Source organism: Microtus oregoni, unplaced genomic scaffold, assembly GCF_018167655.1.
Source record: "Microtus oregoni isolate MIOR12 unplaced genomic scaffold, Mior012 000091F_ref0000469, whole genome shotgun sequence".
Classification (NCBI taxonomy): Eukaryota; Metazoa; Chordata; class Mammalia; order Rodentia; family Cricetidae; genus Microtus; species Microtus oregoni.
This window is the reverse complement of record NW_024544600.1, coordinates 1775325-1803267: the sequence shown is the minus strand read 5'-3', so window position 1 is coordinate 1803267 and position 27943 is coordinate 1775325. Positions and strand designations below refer to the sequence as shown.

Below are 27943 nucleotides of genomic sequence, written 5' to 3'. Positions count from 1 at the left end.
TCGAAGCTGAGCGCCCACCCGCCATCAGGGACTATTAACACTTTGACCAACTGTGACTCTCTGCAAGTCACACCTTGCATGCGTGAGCCCTGATGAAGGCTGAGAGCGACACTAATCTATGGGCGTAAATGGAAGTATCTAGAAGGCGGTTTGACAGCTGGCCATTTAGCAAAACAACAGTAGTAGGTTCCGCCCTAGGGTCTGTGACCTCCCCAGCCACAGGCTCCTGACTGGATCTACAGAGCCAGGCATGAGGATTTGCACCCCAAGGAATGAATTCATGCCTGTGGAGTGGTCTCATCTTTTCTGATAGTCCCTTGTCCATTGACAACACTTCCAGCATCTTCGTTCCTATATATTAAAGCCACGTGTGTGTGTTGCATCACTTCCTTGTAATCTCATGGCTGTTGGTTTTTTGTGTTCCACAGTCTGTAGTTAAGGTTGACTCTTGGTCATACGCCCTTGTTTCTTCATTTGTTTGTTTAGTTTGGTTGAAACATAACTTTAGGGATATTGCAGGACCTGCACTGAAACGACTTCCCTTGGGTAGTGCAGAGTATCACTAACTTAGTTTGTTTTGTCCGTGTGCATGCATGTTCATACATGTGCAGGTACACACGTGTGTTCTTTAGGAACACTACCCAACATATTTTTGACACAGTCTCTCATGGGCCAGCTGTCTGGCCAGCATAGGGATCCACCTTTCTTTGTCTCCCTGTCACTGAAGTTACAAGGACGTGTGGCCGCCCCTGGCATCTTCACATGGGTGCCGGGCCCAAACTCAGGCCCAAAGATCCAACTCCCTGGCCCTATTGATTTAGATTTTAAATTAACTCCCTGTACTAGACTTTTTCAGACCATGGGAGTATTAACCTGGTTTCCTGAATGCTCTCTTCACTCATGAGCAATAAAAATCATTCTTATCAGAGAGTGGTGGCATGCACCTTTTATCCTAGCTCTCAGGAGGCAGAGATAGGTGGATCTCTGTGAGTCTGGGGCCTGGGTATACCTCAAAGTTCCAGGCTAGCTGGGACTACTCAGAGGATCCATATCCACTAACAGCTTCACTCTCAGAGTACCCCGTTCAGTGGTTTTCAACCTTCTTTATGCTGTGACCCTTTAATACAGTTCCTCATGTTAAGGTGACCCCCAACCATAAAATTATTTTGTTGCTATTTCATAACTATAATTCTGCTACTGTTATGAACTATAATATAAACATCTGATTGGCAGGATGGTCTCAGGTGACACCGTGAAAGGTAATTTGATCCCAAGGGATTGCAACCCACAGGTTGAGAACCACTGACCCCTTCTTATTAAATCAGGCCTGTGTTTTATTGATTCGATTGATTGACTGAGACAGGTTGGCCTCCAACTTGAGCCTATGTTCTTGTTTGTTTGTTTGTTTTTTGGGTTTTCTTTCTTTTTGGTTTTTGGAGACAGGGTTTCTCTGTGAGCCTTGGCCGTCCTGGAACTCACTCTGTAAATCAAACTGGCCTTGAACTCAAAGAGATCTGTCTGCCTCTGCCTCACAAGTGCTGGGATTAAAGGTGGGTACCACCAATGCCTGGCCAGCTCACATTCTTAAAAGGCTTCTCTTTTTTTTTCTTTTTCTTTTTTTTTTTTTAAGATTTATTTATTTATTATGTACACGGTGTTCAGCCTCCATGTATGCCCTCAGGCCAGAAGAGGGCACCAGATCTCATTACAGATGGTTGTCAGCCACCATGTGGTTGCTGGGAATCGAACTCAGGACCTCCGGAATAGCAGTCAGTGCTCTTAACCTCTGAGCCATCTCGCCAGCCCCCCTCTTTTTTTTTCTTAAAAGGCTTCTTAAAAATTTTTATTTTGAGAAAAAATTGTTCATTTCTTTGTTTATTGTTATTGTTTCAGTTTAGTTTTGGGAGACTAGATCATATGTAGCCCACCCTCAGGGTCCCTATGAAACCAAGGATGACATTGAATTTCTGGTCTTCCAACCTCTACCTTCTGAGTGCTAGGACTGCAGGCATGTCCTGCCACATCCAGGTTATGTGGTCCTAGGACTAGCTCTGGGCTCACACATGCTGGGCAAGCACACTTCCAACTAAGCTACAGCCGCAGGCCTGCAAGTTTGTTTTGAACTCCAATAGTCTTTCCTGGACTAGAGAGACCCCTCAGGGGATGCAGCGAGTGCCCGTCACTCCAGCACACAGTGCACGCCTCCCAGTCACCCACACACACCTCAGCAGCGCCTGTCGCCCAGTACAGCAGTGCGTGCCTGTCGCCCCTGCACTGGGAAGGCGGAGACAGGTAGATGCTGACTTGCTGGCAGTCAGAGGACCTGAAACAGCGACCTCCAGGTTCAGTAAAAGACTTGGCTCAAAAAAATAAGCTGGAGAAGTAATGAGGAATGGCATCCCTTCACCACAAACCCTCACCCGCGTTTTAATTAAAAGCGTTTCCTGCGTTTGCTGTTCAGTTTGATAAATTCTTCTTTTTTTATTTTAATTGAGTACTACATTTTTCTCTGTTCCCCTCCCTGTCTCTTTCCTCCCCCTTCAGACCTCCCCCAAAGTCCCCATGCTCTCAGTTTACTCAGGAGATCTTGTCTTTTTATACTTTCTACTTCCCATGTAGATTAGAACTATATAAGTCTCTCTTAGTGTCTTCATTGTTGTCTAAATTCTCTGGGATTGAGGTTTGTAAGCTGGTTTTCTTTGCTTTTATGTTTAAAAACCACCTGTGAGTGAGTACATGTGATAATTGTCTTTCTGTGTCTGGGCTACCTCACTCAAAATTATGTTTTCTAGCTCCATCCATTTTCCTACAAAATTCAAGATATCATTTTTTTTCTGCTATGCAGAATGTGCAGTATTTTGTTTCTTCTAAAAGTTAATAACTGTAAGTGGTTTGTTTTGAAAGTTCTCTGTTTTCCTTTTATCATACTTGCTCCTGAGTTATCATTTCTTATTTGTAACTTCGAGCCTGCCCGTCAGGCTGGATTGACTGGAGTATAAGGTGATTTTTTAGATTCTGTTTATTTTCAAGGGGAAGCCTCAATATTTAGAGATGATATCTGTGGCCGGGACCATTGTATGACAGGCTTCCTTTATGAGGGGTTTGCAGATCTATGCATCTCGAGGTCTTGTTATAGGATCCTTCAGCTTCCTCAGAAAACAGAACAATTATAGCTGGCTGCACAATTTCCAGAACTCAATGGAACATGAAGGTGGTGGGTCCCTTGTTCAAAAGTAGGGAAACATTCAGTCAAAAATACTAAAATTTAGCTGGGCGGGGGTGGCGCACACCTTTAATCCTAGCACTTGGGAGGGAGAGGCAGGCAGATTTCTGTGAGTTCGAGGCCAGCCTGATCTACAGAGAGTGCTGGACAGGTTCAAACACTACAAAAAAAAAACCTAAAATGTATCTTTTAAAAACATCTTCTACTTATAATATATAATAGGGATAATGACACTGTACATATAACAGCATAAACTTATAACTGCAGGAAATGATATCACATCATCATTTTATGTACTGCAGTAGATTATTAAAATGTTATTTAATAACATTTCTTTTTAATTTTATTTTAACTACCTGTGAAGCAGTAATTTTCCATATGAACATTATTTCTTTTTTACGGATTTCTTTTATTTTTAATGATGTGTATGTGTTTGAGCATGTTAGTGTAGGTGACCATGGAGGCCAGAAGAGGGCACCAGAGCGACTGGAACTGGAGTTACAGGTTGTTGTGAGTTGCTAGTGCCGGTGCTGGGAATTGAACCGGAAGAGTAGGGAGTGCTCTTAACTGCTGAGCCACCTCTCCAGCCCCTGCACATTACTTCTTGATTCAAATTTTCTGGCTTTCTTCTCTGCAAACTTACCTACTAGGCTATGAAATCTTATGTTCTTAGATTATTTGTTTCAAATATTCACAACTGAAAATGATGCCAGTTGTTCCTGGCAAAGGCAAGATTTTAAATTTTAAAAAAATTAAAATTAAAAATGCAAAATTTTAAATTAAAAAAACAAGAAAAAAATTGAAGAAAAGAGCAACATGAACAAAAGCAATGAGAGGGGCAGGGGGCATCGTGAAGCAGGATGGCAAGCCAGCAAGCCCAAAACTGTGAGCCACACAGTGGCAAAATGTGGGAAGGACAAGGCACAAACAGACGAGAAAGGGAGCATCCAGATGTGGAGGGGTCCTCAGACAGCAACTGCCTAAAACTCAGTCTGAAGATAAACGTAAGGAACAATGGTTGAGCAGGCACTGTGACCCAGTACTCCAGAGGCTGAGGCAGAAGGATCACAAGTTCAAAGTGAGCCTGGGCAACATAGTGAGACCCTGTCAGAAGGAAGAAGGGAAGAGGAAAGAAGGAAGAGGGAAGGGGAGGGGAGAGAAAGAAGGAGGAGGGGAAGGGAAGGGAAGAAAAGGAAGTGGGAAGGGAAGGGAAACAAAGGGAAGGGAAGAGAAGGCAGGGGAAGGGAACGGGAAGGCTGAATTGGAGGTGTGCAGTGATTCATAATAAACCTGAAGTCTCTAAAATAATAGAACCAAAATTCAGGAAGGAATAGGAGGTGAAAAGTAGAGGAGGCAAGTACAGAAATATTCTAAGGAGAGGAAGATACATAAAAATACTAGAAACCTACAGACAGAAAAAGGGAACTGGGTCCTTCATTTACAGCTAAAGAGATTAGGGGCCACAAATCCCAATCCCAGAGAACCTAAACAACAATGAGGACCCTAAGAGAGACATACATGGATCTAATCTACATGGGTAGTAGAAAAACACAAGATCTCCTGAGTAAATTGGGAGCATGGGGACCTTGGGAGAGGGTTGAAGGGGAGGGGAGAGGTGGGGAGGGGAGCAGAGAAAAATGTAGAGCTCAATAAAAATCAATAAAAAATGTAATAGGAAGAGAAAGAAGGAAGAAAGGAAGGAAGGAAGGAAGGAAGGAAAGAAGGAAATTAATTAGGGGCCATGGAGACTAATAGAGTTCCCCTTATGAGCTGCCTAGAATCATGACTCGGGCAAAAACCTGTTCAGATTAAATGGTAATTCAGCAAGGATAAAAGATCAAGGGAAAACTTTCTGTTTCCAAAAAAGGCCCTTTATTTTTTTTTTTTCATTTAAAACTCAGCTTCCTTCCTCCAGAATCCAAGGCTCTTGGTCTTGAAATTATTTTCAACGTCTCTATGTGATAGAGAACAAGGCAGATGTGAATTGCTTGCCAGAGACACGCAGGTGTTGCTGGGCAAGGGAAAGAGGATTGTATTTGCCACATTGCTTTGGAATTCTTTAAGGGATTGTATACTCCTGGAGCCTAGGAGGCAGGAAGGGTTGCTCACCTTAAATTCAAAGGCATCACTATAATAACTTTGATAATACTCCACCCTGCTCCCTCCCTCCCAAAGACAACAAACATCAAGATAACCATCCACCTACGGAAGTGGCCACGGCAGGGTGAAGACATTCATTAGGGCAAAATGTCACCCACTTACAGGTAATTCTCAATGAGCTAGCAAACACCGTTTTGCTAGGAGAGGCAGAGTTTCCCCTAGAGACACCCTAACGTTGCATATATAAAGCAGTCCTCACCCAGTAGGACATTCACCCTCGGAGCAACACTCCAGCATAAGCACGATGTCCGTTCGCTTCTCCTCCGCATCCAGACGGCTGGGCTCCGTGAGGCTCTCCGGCACCGGAGCAGCTTTGGGGGCTGGAAATGCATGCGGCATGCCAGGCATCGGAAGTGGTTTCTCCTGCGCCTTTGGAGGCAGTTCCTCCGCAGGAGGGCTCGGTATGGGCAGTGCATCTTGTGGGGCCTTTACGACGAACGAGCATGGCCTCCTGTCAGGCAATGAGAAGGTGACCATGCAGAACCTCAACGACCGCCTGGCCTCCTACCTGGAGAATGTACAAGCGCTAGAGGAGGCCAACGCCGACCTGGAGAAGAAGATCAAGGACTGGTATGAAAAATTTGGACCTGGTTCATGCCGTGGTCTCGATCATGACTACAGTAGATACTTCCCGATCATTGATGACCTCAGATCCCAGGTAAGAAGTACAGGGACATGGGACATATAGACAAGGAAAAATAGAAGAGGTCACAGCAGGACATGGAACACAGCTTCTAGAACTTCATTGTCAATATTTCAAATAATTTCTGGGCTGGGGAGAGGGCTCAGCAGTTAAGAACACAGACTGCTTCTCTTCCAGAAGACCCAGGGTTAAATTCCCAGTATCTACATAGTGGCTCACAACCTAACTCTAGTTCCAGGGGATCTGAAGCCTTCTCCCAGTCTCTGGGGGCACCAGGCATACACATGGTGCACAAACATACACACAGTCAAGACACCCATACACATAAAACAAGTGAATTAAAAAAAAAAAACAATAACAATTTATATTATAATTACAATCTTTGATCATGACCCACCCATCTGAAATCAGGCATGCAAGCATCTTTTTAGTAAAATGAAAATATATATATATATAAAAAAAACCTGCCTGGTGTCTCCAACTATATATTTATAAATCTAAGAGGAAATTTTTTAAAGGTGAAGTAGAAATTAAAATATAAAGTAAAACTGACTATATCTTGAGCTCCCATGTTCACAACACCTGATCATCAGCTCTAGGTGCGAGAAGCATTCTTGTGGTTTCCAGATGCTCCTGGAGTGCAAGGAAATGTGCCTGTTTTATTATGTCCTCACTCTAACCCACCTCTCCATTCATCAGATCATCTCCGCGACCGCAAACAACGCCAACATCGTCCTGCAAAACGACAACGCAAGACTGACGGCGGATGACTTCAGAATGAAGTGAGTTGAGCCGAATGAAAACAGGCCAGCAGTGATCCCGGGACTTCCCTCTTTTCCTGGCATGTCGTTGGGAGTCTGCTCTGTTGTTTGTCCCTTTGTTCATTTTAGAGCATTAGTTAACTCACCCAATTAACTTAGAGAATTCGGAGCTAACACAAATGATTGTCACGGTCAGAAGGGAAGAGAACTTTGACTACCCCCATTATCTAGCTTCATAGAAGTGCGTCTCGCTGAAGGTAGTCTCGCTGAAGCTTGCTGTGCTAGGTTAAGTTTTAGGATGACCCAGAAAGTGGGGAGTCTCAAATCTGGTGGGAGACAATGAACCCTTCCAACACATCTCTAAGGTACGAAAGTGAACTGGCGCTTCACCAGAGTGTGGATGCCGACATCAATGGCCTGCGAAGGGTCCTGGATGAGCTGACCCTGTGCAGAACTGACCTCGAGGTCCAGCTGGAAACACTCACGGAGGAGCTGGCGTACCTCAAGAAGAACCACGAGGAGGTAGGCTCTCAACCTTCCCTGTCTTCATAGCCTGCCTCCTTCCCGAAATAGCTTCATACCAAGACGGTTTTAATTTCCCCCTATGCCTTTGGAATGTTTCTATTACTCCTTCTCAAATGAAACAAACCAGTCCAGGATGGTAGCTCACAGCTCCCATCCCAGATCTCAGGCAGGAGGATGGCTGAGAGTCCAAGGGCATCCTGGGCTCCAGAGTAAGACTGTCTCAAATGAGAAAAAGCAACAAACCTCAGAAAAAGCTCTGAGCCATGTGGATCCTGTCAATTGGCTCCCTACCAACCAGTCAGAGCCTGATGTGGCTGAACAAACCGTTCCAGGAAATGCAGGCTCTGCAGTGCGCAGCGGGAGGCAACGTGAACGTGGAGATGAACGCGGCCCCGGGTGTGGATCTCACCGTCCTGCTGAACAATATGAGAGCCGAGTACGAGGCCCTGGCTGAGCAGAACCGCAGGGACGCCGAGGCCTGGTTCCAGGAAAAGGTAAAGGCAGGCTCGTGGGCACACACCTGGCACCAGGTGTGGATGCCGCTGTCCCCACCCTGACACCAGCTCCTGCCTTCGCAGAGCGCCACCCTGCAACAACAGATTTCAGACGATGCTGGAGCCACCACCTCAGCCCGGAACGAACTTACTGAGATGAAACGGACCCTCCAAACCCTGGAGATAGAGCTGCAGTCCCTCTTGGCCATGGTAAGTATGAAGGACGAGGCAGCTTTGCTTTGGAAGTTGAAAAAAAAAAAAACCTCCTAAGAATTTTCATCCTTGTAGTGTTACTCACTTGGGATTTTAGTCTCTGATTACTTGTTGACATATGCTTGAAAGTCATGCCTAGCTGTCAGTAAGCCCTGGGAACCTGCAAATACAATTATTTTGACGTGCTCCGGAAGAAATTCATTTTACCTGTATCAAAAAAATCTCTGCAGAGCAGAAATATCTTCCCCGGTTTCCCCACCCAGCCTTCCTGTTGGTCAGTTAATTAAGAGCACTTAAATTCCTTTTAAGCGGCATAAATAAGAAGCAAAGTAGAGGTGTGAAGTTTGAGTCTAAAGCGAAACGCGCCTAATGACAGTAATAATCATCCTTTTCATTAAGGGTTTGCCCAGTCGCTCACCCACAGGTTAGCCTGCAATGCCCCCTGAGGCGTAGGCAGGCCGTCTTCACAGCTCACATCAGTATCTCCAGAAGAAGAATCAGATTCAAAGAGGGGCGGTGACTCCCAGAGCAGCACAAATGGAGACGAAGAATGGGACTTACTCTCCCACTTGCCAGACCAGAGTCTGTACCTTTCCTCCTATGGCTAGGAGACGGCCAGCCCTGACCCACAAAAGAACGCATGTGCTGTATGTAAATGTGTTAAAAACGGGCCTCATAGGAAAATACCTGGCTTCAAAATGGTCAGTAAATACTGTCACCTAGCCAGGCAGAGTGGTGCACACCTTTGATCCCAGCACTGGGGAAGCAGAAACAGTTGGATCGCTGTGAGTTCAAGGCCAATCTGGTCTAAATAACTTGTTCCAGGATTGCCAGGGCTATATAGAGAGATCCTGCCTCAGAAAGAAAGAAAAGAAGAGAGAGAGAGAGAGAGAGAGAGAGAGAGAGAATACTGAGATATTGCCATCTCCATTTGTCAACAGTTTAAGGGGCTGGTGCTTTTCTTTAGATCATCCCTTATATGCACTGTTTATATAACTGACTAGAAAAGCAATGATTGGCAGGACTGATGATGCGGAAGCAAAATGTAGGGGGGCCTTTGTTACTGAGAAAACTGGAAGCTGCTACACCCCATAAGTGCATCAGTGTATAGGGCAGGGATCTTTGGGCTGAACCCTAGAGAGAAACAGTTTCACCTTTTTGGATTGACAAGGACCATTTGCCACCATCTATATGATTATCAGACTAGTATGGCGTGCACCATGAATAATGAACAAATGGAATCTTCTAGATGAAAATGGCTGTTGGTGTATATGTGCAGTGTATGTTCGTGTGTATGGTGCCCATGTGGGTGTGAGTGTGTGCTCATGTGTATGAAGGCCAGAGGTCAACCTCAGGTGCCGTTCCTCCGGAGCTCTCCACCATGTTTTTTGGAGACAGGGTCTCTCACCTGTCTCAACCTGGGGTCACAAGTTCAGCCAGGCTGGCTGATCATCAAGTCATAGACATCCTGTCTCCATTTCCCCAGCCCTGGGACTACAAGCACACAGCCGTACCTGCCTTTTTGTGTAGGTGTTGGGGACGGCTCCCAGGTTCACATGCTTGCAAGGCAAGCACTTCCCCGACAGCCGTCTCCATGGCCCTGGGGAGGAGTGATTGCCTTGTGGAAGGATGACTCTCTTCTAAGAGGCTTCTTCTGAGTCGGGACAGGGATGTCGTCTAATACCGTCTTTCCAAACCACAGAAACACTCGCTGGAGTGCTCCCTCACCGAGACCGAGGGCAACTACTGCACACAACTGGCTCAGATCCAGGCTCAGATCAGCGCCCTGGAGGAGCAGCTGCACCAGGTCAGGACCGAGACCGAGGGCCAGAAGCTGGAATACGAGCAGCTGCTGAACGTCAAGGCCCACCTGGAGAAGGAGATCGAGACCTACTGCCGCCTCATCGACGGAGACGAGGGGTAGGCACTGTGCCTCGAAGGCCTCTCTTTAAGGTTCCTAAAAGTCACTTGAAGCTGCGGCAGGTCTCTGCAGTCCAGGTCATGGGGGAATGGATGCACAGTCCCTGGTATTATTTCAGCCGCCAATGACTCCTGTTAATCTCTGCTTCTCGGTTGCTTTAGCACAGCACAGAGAAGTAAATAATGCAAAAATCTATTTTTTTACAGCTCTTGTGTTAAGTCAAAAGGCCCAGGAGGACCCGGAAATCAGATAAAGGGTAAATTAAAAGCTCTACAAAACCTTCAGTGGTTTCTTCTCTCCTTTCTTTGTTTCTTTCCCTCCTCCTCCTCCTCCATCCCTGGACCCTCTCTTCCTCTTGTGTGCATGTGTGCAGGTGCACCTGGAGGTGGAGACCAGAGGACAAACTCAAGCAGCGCTCCTCACCCACCTCTTTGTCTGAGACAGGGTCTCTTATGGACCTAAAGCTTGCCAAGTTGATGAGGCTGGCCAGTCAGTGGCACCCAAGGATCCTCCTGTCTCCACCTCCCCAGACCTAGGATTACATGTGACTTGTTTTATGTGGGTTCTGGGGATGGAGCTCAGGTCCTCATCATTACAAAGCAAGCACTTCACAGGTGGAGCGAGCTCTGAAGTCTACCTTTCTCTTATTTTCTGTCTTTTTTTTTATATATGTTTCTTTTGTTTTGTTTTGTTGAGGCAGGGGTGTGTGTGTGTAGCACTGGCTATTCTGGAACTTTCTATGTACACTAAGCTGGCCTCGAACTCAGAGCTCCACCTGCCTTGGCTTCCTGAGTGCTGGGACCACCACCACCCAGCATAGTCTATATTTTTCAAATGCTGAATTATTCCCCATCTGTGAATTAAGTTTTTCATGGTTTGTCTGTGTCCTTTCAGAGCCATCTAAAACCGCCATCGTTAAAACTGTTGTTGAAGAATTAGATCCCCGTGGCAAGGTTCTCTCCTCCAGAATTCATACCCTGGAAGAAAAATCTACCAAAGTAAACAAGAATGAGCAAAGAAAGGATGCCTTCTTGAACTCCACTGCCTAAAATGAAGAGCCCTACTTTAAAATACCAAATCTAAGCGGTTTTCCAAAATAGGGCCGTCTTACGTTTCTGCTTCTCTCCCAGTGAGTGAAGACAAACCTTTTAGACTAGTGACATTTCTTTGGCTTTCTCTCTGGTGGTGTTTCAATAAATGTCTTCCTGTTGCAAGCTATCCTGCCTGGTTCTGGTTCTTCACTGCATTTGAAGTACACCCTCCCATGGAAGCTAAGCTCCACCTTTAATTTCCTCTGTTTATTCCATGCTTTTTGCAAGTTAGGAACTGGTTGAATATGTAATGGTTGTAGTCTTTTCGTGTGTCTACAAAATTTTAATCTCCCAACCTTCCACACATACTGGGTGTATATAAGTTGAGTGCTAGGCACTCAACAGCTACTAAAAAATTAAAAATAAAAACCAGTTCTTGGAGCTGGAGAGATGACCCAGGTTCACTTCCCAGCACCCAGATGGAGACTCATAATGCCCTGTAACTCCAGTTTCAGTGGATCCAACACCCCCATCTGGGCCTCCTTGGGCACTGTACACATAGAGTAAACATATAAATAAGCTGGCAAAACACTCATACATATAAAATACAAATAAATGATCTTCAGTATATATAGTAGACTCATGGAAGTGAAAATAGAAAATAAAAGAGACAAAAACATCCTAAGGAAAGATGATACATGTAGATTTTTTTTAAGAGAAGAGAAAGAGATTGCATGAGGGGGAGGGTAAAGATTGCAAGAGCCAGAGGAAGTGGAAGAGTGCTGAAAACCAGTGTTTTCTGGACATGACTGGGCTGTAATGCTCATGGCAGTTTTGACTCTGTGCACAAGACCCTCACGATACCAAGCCAATCAAATTTCCAGCATCAGTGGCGAAGGAATTCGTGAAGTCTCACGCCTAGCTAAGGAAATAATTGATGGCTACTGATGGCCGATAGGGGAGTGAGAGTCCACAGCTCAGGGAATGTGGTGGAAAAGTAGGTGGAAAAAATATAAGATCTGGAGGATGGGGAAGGGTGCCGTGGAATAATCTTTGTACACTGAATGCATGTTGATCTCATTGGTTTAATAAAGAGCTAAATGGTCACTAACTAGACAGGAAGAGGTTAGGCAGGATGTTCAGGACAGGGAGAGAGCTCTGGGATGAAGAAGGGTGAAGTCACTAGGAGAAGCAAGATGAATATGTCATACTGAGGAAAGGTACTGAGCCATGTGATAGACCATAGATAAAAATGTAGGTTGATATGAAAGAGCTGGTTAGTAGTAAGTCTAAGCTATTGGCCATGCATTTATAAGAATAAGTCTCGGTGTGGTTATTTGGAAACTGGCTGGTGGGCCAGAAAATTCCACCAACAGAGGAGTGCTGTGGAATGCTGCCATCTGGACTTGAAATGGCTACTGTGTTTGTGAACTCACAGCTGTGAGTTATGGAGGTAGATGTGGCTACCTTCACAAGATCAAGGAGACTACATCCCGGTAGAGATGGAGTAGACGATTCTTCAGGGACCACCCTTATCAAGGAGCTGATGGTAGTGGATAGCTGCTGGGGAGAAGAAAATAATTCTTTATGGAAAATATGACCACTGGTGGGTTCCCATGGATAGCCCCACACCCATGCACATATGGGCAACACTAACTGGACTCAGTGGGTTATAAAAGAAAAAAACTATGAAGTTGAAAGGGGCATATATTGGAGACATATCAGTTACATTTCTGTCACTGTGATATAATACCATGACTAAGGCAACTTAGAGAAGAAAGAATTTCTTTTGGCTTAGAGGGTCAGAGTCCATGACGTCAGGGTAAAGCTAGCAGGCAGGCATGGTGGCTGGAACAGACTACCGACAGCTTACATCTTGAACCACAAGCATAAAGCAGAGACAGTGAACTGAATGTGGTCAGTTCTAAGCTCTCTAATTCTGGCCCCAGAGACATACCTCCTCCAGCAAGGCCATACCTTTTAAACCTCCCCAAACCACTGCCATCAACTGGAGATCAAGAGTTCAAATGCCCCAGACTGCAGGAAACCTTTCTCATTCAATTAATTGGAAGGGGAATATAGGATCATATTTCATTATCTTCCTGTATGAAATGCTCAAGAATAAAGAAAAATTAAAGTTCATTAATTAATTGAAAATAGAAGCTGACGTGTAGTTTAGTCTGGAGAGTGCTAACCAAACACGCACAAAGTGTTCGTTTCTATCCCAGGACCACATAAGCCCTGGGTGTGGTGGCACATCCCTGTATCTGCACTCTGGGAGGTGCATGGAGGAGGACCAGAAGCCTGAGGTCGTTCTTAGCTACAGACAGAAGGCAGCCTGGGCTACATGAGACCTAGCCTCAAAAATGCAACTAAGACAACATACTCAGGTAAGCCTAAGACAGACACACTCACTTCATTTTCTGAAAAACTGATTTTTACATCTTCTACTCTTATATCAAAACCGGAATGGAGAGGATCTCTTGTTCTACAGTCAGAAATACTTAGCCACTGTGGAAAACAGTTCATCGGGCTCTTTCTTACAAAGCTAAACATTTCATAACACTCTCTGACCAGTCAATCCAGCAATTGCTGGAAACCAATGGATCCTTACTCCTCTATCCAAAGGAGGTGACAACATCGCCACACAAAAACCTGCACAGGAGGGGCTAGAGAGATGGCTCTGTGATTAAGAGCACTTGTTCCTCCTCCAGAGGACCGAATAAATGATAACAGATCCATACGACGGGGCATTAGCCAGAGCTAGCATGCCATGAAGAGACAGAGAGAAAACTTTGATGTGTATTACTAAGTGAAAGAAGCCAATCTAGAAAGACTACATCATGTAGGAGGCCAACTCTCTGACATCCTGTGGAAACAGTAACGTTGATCAGTGATCGCCAAGAACTAAGAGGGGAGAATAAATGGGGAGTCAAGGGATTCATAGAATAAGGAAAGTCGTCTATATGCTACCTTGAAGGCAGGCATGGGTCAACATACAATTGTCCAGCAAATAGGGTTCACCAAGAGTGAACTCTAACGTGAACCATGGACTCTCGTGAGTATGGCGTGTCAGTCAGTGAACTGTGGAACACAGGCACTGCTCCAGAGAGGGCTGCTCACATGGACCAGTGGGAACTGATAAGCAAGCGGGGAGGGGATGCATGATGGCAGGGAGTCTGTGAGAAACCTTTGCACCTTCCTCTGAATTTTGTCGTGAGTTAAAAACAACTCTCAGGGCTGGAGAGCTGGCTCAGCGGTTAAGAGCACTGACTGCTCTTCCGGAGGTCCTGAGTTGAATTCCCAGCAACCACATGGTGGCTCACAACCATCTGTAATGGGATCTAATGCCCTGATGACCTCTTCTGGCGTGCAGGGATTCATGCAGATGGAGCATTCATACCAAAAACAAAAAATCATTAAAAAAAAAACTCTCAAAATTTCTTTTTTAGCCTATTTTCGATGACTCAATGTTAGCTCAGATTTCCTTCGGTGTTTTGGATGTCTGATCATCAAACCATCCGAACTAAGGGAATAAACTCTTTCTACTGGAACCAGGCTGAAAGGATAGGAGGATATTGTCTAGAAACCACTTGGTCCCCACAACCACGCTATAAGGTGGATGCCACGGTCATCATCGTTTTACGAGTAAGGAAACTGAGTCAGAGAGCAGCGGAGTCATTTTCTCAGAATCACACAACTAATAACTGGAGGTGCTGGAGTTCAGACAGACTGACTCACCGTCTGTGCTTAGCCACAACCTAATGCCCCGTTGCTGATTACCAGGAGCTCTGCGGCCCCACCCTCCCGCTCGTGAAAAGGGGTGCTAGCTCTAGTCATGATCTCTTCTGCAAAGAAGCCATTCGGCGAGGCATGAACACACCACAACCAGATTCTCAGAAGAAACACAAGGACTCTGGTGACAAAATAAACCTTGTCCATATCCAAGAAAGTGTTTTCCCAGCAAGCGAGGTGGCAGTGGGAAGGTTTGAATCGGATCCCCAGGCTCTACACACATGGTGGGAGGAGAAAACTGACACCTGGAAGTTATCCTGTGACCTTCACATGCATACCGCAGCATGTAGGCACTCTCTCTCTCTCTCTCTCTCTCTCTCTCTCTCTATATATATATATATATATATATATATATATATATATATATATATATTTACATACATAAAAGGTTTTTTGAATAAAATGCTTTTCCAAAATACCCAAGAGATATAAAATACCCATCTTTCCAGTTCTTACATTGTTTTCTATTTATTTTTTGTGTGTGTAGATGTGAGCATGTAGACACAGCATGCCATGCACACATGTGAAGCCAGAGGACAGTTTGCTTCTGTAAGTCCTCTCCTTCCACCATGTGGGTCCTGGAATCAAACTCAAGTCCTCTCCTTCCAGCATGTGGGTCCTGGAATCGAACTCAAGTCCTCAGGCTTGGCATCAAGTAAGACAGCAATGAAAAGCTTCAGGCTGAAGTGAGATGTTAAAACGTCATAAAAGTTAAAGTTCAATTCAGTTCAATTTCTTTGGATGCCAACAACATACAAAGAACGTGACACTTTAGTACCTAGTAGGTTCTTGAGAAATGAAGAAAGATACCATTGCACGTGGCTTTCTGACCATGAGCCTATAACCTGAAGAAGCAAAGACACTGATAGAAGCGACCTGGGGAATTTGCTCAAGTCATCTTCTACTTCCAGAAAACACTAAAGTATATTTATACTCTTAAAGTTTTAGTTCAGAGGGCTAGGGAGATAGTTCAGCAGTTTAGAGCCCTGGCTCTAAAGGACCTGGGTTCAATTCCCAGCACCCACAGGGTGGATCACAGTCATCTGTATCTCCGGTTCCAGGGGACCCAACACCCTCTTCTGACCTCCACCAGAACCAGGCAAGCAAGTGGTGCACAGACATACATGCAGACAAAACATTCATATATACACACAAAAAATAAACTTAAAAAAAAACTTTAGTTTACAAGAAATCTGTGAAGAGACGTAAAGAGACATCCTATGTGTAAACACCAACTGTGTTTCCGGAAGTTAAGCATCGTACAGCCTGCTTTGACGGAGAAGTCTGTGATCTGTGTGGACATGTTATTTCCAGAGCCAGCTCATCTCCAAAATGGTTCTAATAATATATGCTTAACGTATTCTACCAGAGATAAGTTAATGAGTATTTATAAGCTACCTGGAGATAAATAGATTGGCTTAATAATACTTTGCAGTCTCATTAACACTCTTATCTTTAAAAAAAAAATCCAGTCTTACAAACTATTATTCTGCCAACACACTGCTTGGTTCTTTCATGTGTGGGAAACACTGGCAAAAATGTAAAAATTTGGCCAAGCCATAGCAAAATCACTAATAATTCTCTGGATATAATTTAGAAATCTTATAGAACACTGGTACGGTCTGAATTATAGTTTTGTGTTGATTATTTTTAAAGATTTATGCTTTCCAAATGCAGACATTATAGTCTACTGAACAGCTTTTGTGCTGTAGTGACAAACATCTGCTATTTCTCAAAATTCAGTATCTACAACACTGAAAACTCTCACTGAGGAAAGAATTCACGTTTTCAGAACGAAACCTGTTAGCAGTCCACCAATCGGTTTGTACCCATGGTAAGTGACAGCAACCTGGCCCTGTCTGGTGTGTCCACCTTATTATAATAATACAAATAATTAGCATTTACAAAGTGTCTGTGCCCTTCAGACTGTCTTCTAGCCATCCATTATTGGAGCTGCTCATTGAACCCTTTGACTGGCACTGTCGGATGTGATTCTATTCATCTGTTCCTAGAGAAGCGAAGCAGGAAGAGACAGGCTCATTTCCCAAGGGCTCCATGGAAAAGAAGAACGCATCGGTTCCCCAGGACAACCAGTCGCCTGGGTACCACATTGTGGATGTCCTAGGGAGTGATGGAAACAGCCCCCTCTCCCATGTATTTCATTTCCCACTGATCAAAGTGAAACTCTAGTCTCGGAATCACAATGTTTCACATACATAGATGAAAACTAGAGAACCATGATGGGGTGGGGTGGTGCATGCCTGAAATCTCAGCATTTGGGGAGCCAGGCGCAGCAGTGGATAAGACAAGTTCAAGGACAGTTTGTTCTCTAAGTTGAGCTCCAGGCTGACCCAGGCTATATAGTGAGAATCTATCTCAAAATGTATTTTTTAAGGATAAAAAGCAAACAATTTGGAGTCTCAGTAGCCAGTGAATTGATGTTCTGCTCCTAGACCAAATAAACTCTCGCCAGGCTCAGCGGCATGTGTCTGCATACCAGCACTCAGATGGCTGAGAGAGGAAAACTGAAGTTCGAAAGCCTTGGCTACATGAGACCCATTCCAAAAGTTACTATAGAGCTTGGTACTCGTTTTCAGCTTATTACAAACAAGCACAAGGGGCTGGAAAGACTGCTCAGTAAATAAAGTGTTTGTCGTGCAAGTATGACGACATGAGTTCGATCCCAATGAACCGTGCAAAAAAAAAAAAAAAAAAACAGGGTCTTGGATTTCCGCTTACCATCCCGACATGCAGATCCTGGGGCTTCCTGGCCAGCAAGCCTAGCCTACATCACAAGTTACAAACCAATAAGACCCCCCATCTCAAAAAGCAAGCCAGGTAAATGGTAGAACAGCAGCTGAGGTTGTCCTATGGCCGCCCCGCCTGTGAGCATACACATGCACACACACACGTGCATCGGCACGCGCAGACACCCGTGAATATGCATATACGTGCATGTGCAAAAATAGAACAAGTCAAGAATTCTTATTGGCAAGAGATCGCTAAATATGGAGAGCTTCCGTCTCCGTAGGAAGGAGAATGCCCAGTCAAGTCAACTGAGATACTTTGGTGGGTTTCTACCCCACAGGGAGCAAATCTTTCTTTGTTCTTGGTGGGAAGCAGGGTCTCTGCTCTTTTCCAGGGGTCAAAAGGATGTAAACTCTCATCTTGGTAGCACAAATGATGGCTTTCTCGCTGTGATCCACGGGGCTATGATTTAGTCTTACTAAGACTGCAAGCCTATGAATTAGGATCACCGTCCCTGGCACCTTCTTCATATATAAAAAAATATCCTTGGGGCTCTTTGCCACCTACTGGACACTATTAAAAATCACCCAATTATGAAAAATAGCAATTAAAATACGACTAATGTTTTATTACAGATCAGCATAGCTAAGATTGAATCCTATAAAAGCCAGTGGGCTTGTCACCCCGTGGAAGATAGACTTTGACTTTGCACCTCTCTCGGGAAGAAGGTCGCTGGGTTGTCCTGTCGCCATGTCTTTTCGATTTTCTGGGGGTTCCAGGGTCTGTTCTCGAGCTGGGTCTGTCAGGCTGTCCAGGGGAGGGGCAGGCTTTGTGGCTGGGAATGTGTGCGTTGGGCCCGGAGCAGAGAGCAGTTTTTCCTGCACCCTCGGGGGCATCTCTTCTGGAGGAAGCTTTGGCAATGGCAACGAGGTGTCAGGAAGGGCGAACAGCGCTGGTTTCCTTAACAACGAGTCTGGGCTTCTCTCTGGGAATGAGAAGGTGACCATGCAGAACCTCAACGACCGCCTGGCCTCCTACCTGAACCACGTGAGCGCCCTGGAGGAGGCCAACACTGACCTGGAGAAGAAGATCGAGGACTGGTATGAGAAATTTGGGCCTGGCAGTGGTCGTCGACTTGACTATGACTACAGCAAGTATTTCTCAGTCATCGAGGATCTGAAACGACAGGTAAGAACGGCTGAGTCCCATACTGTAGCTGTAGGCATGGCGCGAACACAACTAAAAGCAACGGAACCCTAAAAGGTATTTAGCAGTGGGGTGTGGTGGCACACATCACTAATCATAGCTACTGAGGAGGCTGCGACAGAGGATCACAAGGCTGAGGCTGGCCTGGGAACTTAGAGACTCTATCTCAATTTAAAAGAAAACGCTAGAAATATAGTCGATATAATAGTACAGCTTTTGCCCAGCACGCCTGTGGCTCTCATCATAATCAAGCTCAATTCTTTCATTCATTTCAAATGTACTTACCAATTGTATGGGGTGTGGAATTTGCCCACTCTTTGTTCCCGGAGTTAAGTATGGTATTTAATAATTTTTCAAAGATGTAGAATCAAATAGTCAAAGAGAAATAGCTTCAACGCCAATATAATTGAACCAGGCCTGGAGATAAGGTCCTGAAATCCCAGCCACCCTACCAGGACGAAGCAGAAGGATCACAAGTATGAAGCTAGCCTGGGTAATTTAATGAGATCCTATCTCAAAATCAAAACTAAAACGAGAGCTGGGGATACAGCCAGTATCCCAGTTCAGTAGCAGAGTGTTCGCCTAGTATGTAGAGCCACAAGGAGGCTGCATTAATTTTTTTTGTTTTTGATATTTAATTCATACTTTTCAATGAGTAACAATGAAATTATCTGTGGATCTCCTTATTATCTGAATTTTATTCATGGTTTTTGTTGGTGGTGTTGTCTAATACGCTAGGTACGAGCTCTACCACTTTGAGTGTCCAAAGAAAGACGCCAACATAGATACCTGAGACAGATTCACACTGATGCTGGAATGTCCTTTGATCTGTCCCATTCAGATTGCTTCTATGACCTCCTGTAATGCCAACCTTATTCTTCAGAATGACAACGCCAGGCTCACAGCTGATGACTTCAGGATGAAGTAGGTGAAAAGTGGAGATTGTTATTAATAGCGGCTAAAGGACGACAGTCGCACTAGAGAGTGTATCTTTTGCTTTAAAAGCCTGTTTTTTATGTTTTATTTTATGTATATGGGTGCTTTGCATGTATGTCTGTGCATGACTTGTGTACCTGGTACCTTTGGAGGCCAGAAGGGAGCATCGGATCCACTGAAATCAGAGTTACAGACAGTTGTTAGCCGGCATGTGGGTGCTGGGAACCAGATGTGGGTCCTCTGGAAAAGCAGTCAGTGCTCTCAACCACTGAGCCATCTGATGGGGGGAGAGTCTTCTGTTTTGTGTTAATTTTATTGGTTAAATAAAGAGACTGCCTTGGCCCTTTAATAGGACATAAAATTAGGTAGGCGGAGTAAACAGAACAGAATGCTGGGAGAAAGAAGCTGAGTCGGGGAGTCGCCATGGTTCTCCCACTCCAGACAGACGCAGGTTAAGATCTTTCCTGGTAAGCACACCTCGTGGTGCTACATAGATTATTAAAAATGGGTTAAGAGGCTAAAACTAATGGGCCAGACAGTGTTTAAAAAAATACAGTTTCGGCCAGGCGGTGGTGGCGCACACCTTTAATCCCAGCACTTGGGAGGCAGAGGCAGGCGGATCTCTGTGAGTTCGAGACCAGCCTGGTCTACAAGAGCTAGTTCCAGGACAGGCTCCAAAACCACAGTGAAACCTTGTCTCGAAAAACTAAAAAAAAAAAAAGAAGTAACACCTCTAAAATTAAGCTACGGAGAAACCCTGTCTCGAAAAATCAAAAAAAAAAAAAACAATAAAATAATGTATTTTTAGGGGCTGGGATGTGGATAAAGGGTTTGTCACAAAAGCCTAAGTTCACACCCCCAGCAGCCACATAAAAAGAAGGGAATAGCAACATGCATGTGTAACTCCAGTGTTCGTACAGTGGAGACAGGAGGGGCTTGACGGTCAGTCAGTCTGGACAAACTGGTGAGCTCCAGATTCACTGAGAGATCCTGTCTCACAAAAGAAGGTGGCAAGTTATTAAGAAAGACACCGATATTGACCTCTGACCTCCATATGCACACGCATGTGCAAACACATTCACACAAAAATTAATTGTACTTATAAACTAATAGGTATCTCAAACTATCTTAATAGTTTGACATGGCACAAAGCCTCAGAAATACACACAGAATCAGAATACCTACCCCTCGGCATACCAAGTGTCTTTACACGTTATACCCACTGGTCATCACAATCCTAAAACACCTTCACACCCTTCAAGGTATGAAAATGAGCTTGCTCTACACCAGAGTGTTGAGGCCGACACCAACGGTCTTCGCAGAGTGTTGGACGAGCTGACGCTTTCTACGACCGACTTGGAAATCCAGTGTGAGGCTCTGAGCGAGGAGCTGACATGCCTCCAAAAGAACCACGAGGAGGTAAGGAAGCCTGCAGAACAGCCTCACACACCGCTTCCTTCTCCACGCCCACTATCCGTTCCATACCAGGGTGTGGCTGTCAATCAAAATCCTCCCCTGGGTATTAATGATTACCTCTTTCCAGGAAATGGGCGTCCTGCAAAACGCATCAGGGGGGACCATCAATGTGGAGATGAACGCGGCCCCCGGCGTGGATCTAACCGCCATGTTGAACAACATGAGGGCTGAATACGAAGATCTGGCTGAGCAGAACCGCAAAGATGCAGAGGCCTGCTTTAAAGAGAAGGTATCTCCGCGGCCGGGATACGGAAGGGGCCCTTTGGGGAATCAGTCGAGCGGGTTACTAACCCTTGTGTCCATTCCTCTTCAGAGCGCGACGCTGCAGCGACAGATTTCAGATGATGCAGGAGCAGCCACGGCGGCCAGAAACGAGCTGATGGAGCTGAAACGCAACCTGCAAACTCTGGAAATAGAACTCCAGTCCATCTCAGCGATAGTACGTAGGAAGGGAACGGGGGCTGTCCGTCTCCCGGCTTTCTACTGCCTCAGCAAAACACCCCAAGCAGGGTATTGTGTTAAAAAGGGGGGGGGGGGGTATGTTTGTTTACTTACAATTTTGGAAGCTGCAAATCTAGGTAGCATGACCCCAACTGTGGCAAGGCCCTCCTTGGCTACATCACATCATGGCGAGTGGCATCATTACAAAAGTTTGAGCATAAGACACGAAGCTAGAACTGTTTTTAAAATAACTCTCTCCGGAGAACTAACTAGTGTCTGACTAGAACCAAATCAGCTTACTCCAAGAGTAGAGCCCTTAGTGATTCACCACCACCACCACCACCACCTCCCCCGCTAGCCCCACCTCTTAAAGGTCCCTACATAGCTTAATATCACCATACTGGGACCAAGTCTCGGATACATAAATTCTTGAGGGGACATACTCAAACCACATCCAAAACCTAACATCGTGTGTGCATAGGTAAGTCAATGCATATGTACAGTGGATATTTTTAATATTTTATTTGGTGTCTATGAGAGTTTTGCCTGCATGTATGTATGCATATTGTGTATGGGCCTGGTGCCTGTGGGCTCAGAAGAGGATGTCAGATCCCCTGGAGCTGGAGTTACAGATGGTTGAGAGCCACCATGAAGGTGCTGGGAACCCAGGTCCTCCGCAAGAGCAACAAGTATTCTTAACTGCGGAGCCATTTCTCCAGCCCCTCTAAAACGAATGTTTAAAACATTAAATGTAATGTATATAAATGACTAGAATATGCTATATTAAGTAATATGAATCCCATAATTAAATGACTATAATATATTAAGTGACAGGAGTTGCATCCACGAACATTACTTCTGACACACCAATCCCAAATGTCAACGTTCTTTTCTCCACGAATCCCGCCGGTTTTGACTTTCGGCTGAAAACACGTGCACCTCGTACACATGCGGACATGTCGCCCTCTCCAGCACATCACATCACTCTGCTGTTCTTTCAGAAACAGTCCTACGAGAGTTCCTTGGCCGAGACCGAAGGGAATTACTACGCTCAACTCCAGCAAATCCAGGAGCAGATCAGGGGGCGGGAGGAGCAGCTGCAGCAGATCCGAACCGAGACAGAGGGGCAGAAGCTGGAGCATGAGCAGCTGCTGGGCATCAAAACGTGTTTAGAGAAGGAGATTGGCATGTACTGCAACTTACTGGATGGAGAGGAACGGTGAGTGCTGACGTGCAAAACAACCAAGTGCAAAGTAGGCTTTTTCATGCAATTACTGTACAAGTCACATATTGTCTAAGTATATTACGTGCTTAATACAAAAGTATAGCATATATTACACATTTATGTTCTGCTTATTTTATGATATATAGCATATTGCATCCCATAACTTCTTAAAATCGTGTGTGTGTGTGTGTGTGCAATATTGCATTCAATGAAACAAAAGCAGACAGAAATTTGAAATTAGAACTTACGGGGTTCTTTGGCTTGAGTGTTGTGGTTGTTGTTGGTGGTGACTTTTAGGGACAGAGTCTCATTACGTAGTCCAGACCCTGAACTCTGTGATCTTCCTGCCTCAGCCTCCTGAGTACTAGGATTACAGGTATGGGCCACACACATAGCCTAGAAATCAACAATCTAAGTATGAAAGCCATTTGCATGCATAAGTATATGAAGAACAATTAAATATAAAATCCTTCGTCATCCCAGTACTCTGGTCCAAGGAAAAATTGGCTTTTTTTATGCTTGTGTTTAAATACATTTTTTCATAACTCAGTCTGTTGTGTTACTTCCCTAGTGACACACACACACACACACACACACACACACACACACACATTCTGTCCTAGTTCAGAATGATTAAGAAGATTTCACTGCATTGGTGGTATGGTGGTGAGCACATTACCTCCTGAGATGGCACAGAGAGAAATCAGAGTTTGTTAGCCAAGACCCCAAAAGCCCCAGAATCGCATCCTGGGTGTGGATCACATCCTGGGTGAATCTGAACACATGGTTAAACCCCTTGGAAGCACAGTTACCTCCCTGGTAAAGCTGGAAATACAGCGAAACCGCTGTTCTCGGCGGCAGCACCTCACCGTGAAGCTGACTCTCAAAACCTACGTGGTATCAGCGGCTGCTACTAAATGGCATTTCACCCTGGATAAGCTGCCTTCTTTGCAGTCTCTGAGGTCGGGGTGAGGGGGCCTTTTCAGACTAGTCTTGTTTGTTTTTGTTGTTGTTGATGATGTTGGCTTTTGTGTTTAATATATCCCAACCTCAGTTTCCCCTCCCTCTCCACTGCTTCCAGTACCCTGGTAACTTCCCTCTCCCAAAGATCCACTCCTCCTCGTCGTCTTCCTCCTCCTCCATTTCCCTTCAGAAAAGAGCAGGCCTCTCAGAGATGTCCACCAAACACAGCATAGCAAGATATAATGAGCCGGGCGGTGGTGGCGCACGCCTTTAATCCCAGCACTCGGGAGGCAGAGGCAGGCGGATCTCTGTGAGTTCGAGACCAGCCTGGTCTACAAGAGCTAGTTCCAGGACAGGCTCCAAAACCACAGAGAAACCCTGTCTCGAAAAACCAAAAAAAAAAAAGATATAATGAGACGAAGCACAAGCCCTCACATCAGGGCTGGGCAAGGCAACCCAGTAGGCGTTGGTAGCATAGCAGTTGACAGCTCCCTCTTCAGTGTTCGGAAGCCATTCAGTCTTCACTTAACTTACAGTACCTTTTAGGCAATGTTAAAAACATAACTTTTTTGCCGGGCAGTGGTGGCGCACATCTTTAATCCCAGCCCTTGGGAGGCAGAGGCAGGCGGATCTCTGTGAGTTCGAGACCAGCCTGGTCTACAAGAGCTAGTTCCAGGACAGGCTCCAAAACCACAGAGAAACCCTGTCTCGAAAAACCAAAAAAAAAAAAGATATAATGAGACGAAGCACAAGCCCTCACATCAGGGCTGGGCAAGGCAACCCAGTAGGCGTTGGTAGCATAGCAGTTGACAGCTCCCTCTTCAGTGTTCGGAAGCCATTCAGTCTTCACTTAACTTACAGTACCTTTTAGGCAATGTTAAAAACATAACTTTTTTGCCGGGCAGTGGTGGCGCACATCTTTAATCCCAGCCCTTGGGAGGCAGAGGCAGGCAGATATCTGAGTTTGAGGCCAGCCTGGTCTAAAAAGTGAGTCACAGGACAGGTAGAGCTACACAAAGAAACCCTGTCTTGAAAAATAAAAAAAAAAAAAAACTTTTTACATGAAATTGTTGTCTTTCTAACATTAAATACTACTACTCTGTTTTTTAGATGTCTATTTTCTTTTTTTTCTTTTTTCTTTTTTTTTTTTGTTTGTTTTGGTTTGGTTTTTGGTTTTTCAAGACAGGGTTTCTCTGTGTAACAGATCCCTGGTTTTCCTGGTTCTAGCTCTGTAGACCAGGCTGGCCTCAAACTCACAGAGCTCCTTCTGCCTCTGCCTCCCAAATGCTGGAGTTAAAGGCATGCACCACCATGCCTGACTAGATCTCTGTTTTCTACAGTCCCTGGTCCAGCTCCTTCTACAAGAGGGCACTGAACTACTGAGTGCTGCCCCTGTTTTTGGATGGAAAAGAGTCTGGCCATAAGCAGCCATTTAATTTCTTTTCACGATGCTGAAGTCGCAAACAGCTTATTAATATCCCTTTAAAACAGAACAATTTAAAACTTACTGACACTAGAACTCCAAAATTATTGTTTCTGGGGCTGGAGCGATGACTCAGCCGTTAAAAGCGAGTTTGATTCCCAGCACTCATGTCAAATAGCTCACAATCTCCTGTAACTCCAGATCCAGGGGATCTAATGCCCTCTTCTGGCGTCCACAGGCACCTGCATATATGTGGATAACACACACATGCACATATATAATGGGAGCCAAGTGCAGCTTCTTGGTAGCTGCATAGTTTCAAATAGACTCTGTTTGCTGGCAGCAAGCAATAAATTACTTTTAATTTTAAAAAACAGTTATCTCCAATTCACAATCATTGGAAGAAAAAGACAATAATCTACTCTTCTCTTCACAGAAGAAGTGAGTCCACATGCTACAAAGCAAAGGACAGCAAGCCTGAGAATGAAGTCAATGGTATGGACAGGATTTCAGTTTAATTCTGTCTGGGTACGCGTGTGTGTGTGTGTGTGTGTGTGTGTGTGTGTGTGTGTGTGTGCCTGCTCTCCACCTTGCCCTTTGAAACAGTGTCTCTTGATCGTCTGGAACTTGTCAGTTTGGTCAGGATGGCCGGCCAGTGAGTGCCCCTGTCTCTGCCTCCCCCATGCTGGGATGACAAGCTTGCACACCACCCTGGCTTTTGTACCTGCCTGCTAGGGATTGGACTCATACAGCAAGAGCATCTCTCACAGAGCCATCCCCCCAGCCCTAGGTGAATCTACAGAACCCTCTCAGTGTTATCAAATGAGCTTCTTCTTTGTTAACTAAATTTGCTTTTCAGTTTAGATCTAGTGAATTACCCAGTGAGGTTTTTGTGGCTCTATCTATCTATCTATCTATCTATCTATCTATTTCTTATTTGTCTATTTATTTTTACCTAAAGTTTTGCTTTGTAGCTCAAACTGGCCTGGAACGCATAGTTTTTTGTTTGTTTTGTTTTTATTTTGCCCTTTGCCTATCACATTCTAGGATTACAGATCTGTACCACCATACCCACCTGACAATCCTTAATGTTCATATCTTATATCCCTGTAGAATAGATACAATGAAATTATAAAATCGCTATCATAAAGAATAAGCCCGCCAATATCTTTAGTGCCTAGAATGCATTATTTTTCAGTTTTACTACATAATAAAAGAGCTTCTTTTAAGTTGCTAAGCTAAGGCAAGCTGGTATTTAAAGAAGGCAATCGCCAGGCCTGGCCAAGCAGACCTACAGTCCCAAGTAGCTGGAAGGCTGCAGTAGGAGGTCTGTAAATTCTACCCTTGTCTGGGTCACAGAGTAAGGCAGAAGCCGGTTTGAGCAATTTAATGGAATGCTGTCTCAAAATAAAGCATGAAATGAGGGCTGGGCATACAGGTGAGAAATGGAGCCCTGACCTATATGCTTTGAGTCTCTGAATTCAACCTCTAGTTCTAAAAGGGGAAGAGTGGGGAGAGGGAGGGAGGAAAGAAGGGAGGGAAGAAGAGAGGGAGGGAGGGGAGGGCACTGATTGTTCCAGACCTGATGTTTTAATAGACTGTTTTAATGCATACTTCCTTTGTGCTTTCAAGTACACATTGCAGAAAGAGGGAGAGAGATAGAGACAGAGACAGAGAGACAGACAGAAAAGGAGAGAGAGCAAGAAAGAGAAGAGAGTTCAACCAATCAATATGGATCTTGTTAAACGCTGACTTTAAACATAGCGTTGTATCTCAATTGTCTTCAAACTTACAAAAACCAGTTTTTAAAAACAGACCTGCCATGACTAAGTGCCTTTCCCCTATTAAGATTAGCACTGACATTTCCCTGATTTCATTGTAGACTCAACAGAAGAGACGTTTGTCAGAACGGTGGCTGAGGAGCTAGATCAACTCGGCAGCCTCCTTTCCCTGAGAGTGCACTCGGTAGAAGAAAAATCTTCTAAAATCAGCAACATTACCATGGAGCAGCGGGTGCCTTCCAAAGCCCTGTAGTGACTGAAAGATTGTTCTTAAAACAAAAGGCTGTCTCTGCAAAATTCCAGTGGTCAAGTAACATAAGAAAATGATCTGTGCCTGTTCTTAAAACTCCTCAGAGAACTAGACTCGGGTTTCCTTTCCCCACTTCTCCCACTGTCATAGGTAATACAGACGGAGGTGCCCGGACCCTTCTTGGACAGAGAAAAGAAATCTATGGAAAGCCATTATGAAGCCAATATGAAGCAGAGTTGGGGTTTACTAAAAGACATTTTTAACTTGGATCTGAAACTCGGGTCCAAAGAGAGGTGTTCAGAGAAGAATGAGGTGTACCCTAGCATGGGCTTGGGCTTTTTTTTTTTTTTTTTCGGTTTTTAAGACAGGGTTTCTCTGTGCTAACAGCTCTGGAACTTTATTGACCAGGCTGGCCTCGAACTCACGGAGATCTGCCTGCCTCTGCCTCCCCTCCAAAGTGCTGGGATTAAAGGCATGTGCCGTCACCGCCCGGCAAACACTTAGGCGTCTCTATCACAGGTACGTGTAGGAGTTTGCTGCTTCTCAAGTTATCTCTGATCCACAGGTTACAGGAAACGCCCCTCTGGTTTCTTTAACATTGCTCAAAGGGCACAGCTGACACGGTTAAAAGTTAGAAGAATTTCCTTCTGTAAGGAAGGGTAGAAGACGGATCGATGGGGCTGTTGTTTAGATTGAGGCGTGAGAAGGGGTTGGAGGTTCTAAGTACG

The 27943-nt window shown here is 44.9% G+C and overlaps 2 protein-coding genes across 2 annotated transcripts; both read left to right on the top strand.

Annotated features, from left to right (window-relative positions):
• Positions 1–5627: 5627 nt before the first annotated feature.
• Krt27 (keratin 27) lies at positions 5628–11121 on the top strand. Its single transcript, XM_041643979.1, has 8 exons — positions 5628–6041; positions 6726–6808; positions 7153–7309; positions 7645–7806; positions 7891–8016; positions 9722–9939; positions 10147–10196; positions 10835–11121. The coding sequence occupies exons 1-8, from the start codon at positions 5628–5630 to the stop codon at positions 10987–10989; spliced, it is 1365 nt and encodes a 454-aa protein (XP_041499913.1). The 3' UTR covers positions 10990–11121.
• A 7143-nt stretch (positions 11122–18264) lies between these two features.
• Krt26 (keratin 26) lies at positions 18265–27560 on the top strand. Its single transcript, XM_041644004.1, has 8 exons — positions 18265–18702; positions 19562–19644; positions 20919–21075; positions 21200–21361; positions 21446–21571; positions 22575–22792; positions 25621–25679; positions 27067–27560. Exons 1-8 carry the CDS (start codon positions 18265–18267, stop codon positions 27216–27218), a joined length of 1395 nt encoding a protein of 464 aa, XP_041499938.1. The 3' UTR covers positions 27219–27560.
• Positions 27561–27943: the final 383 nt, after the last annotated feature.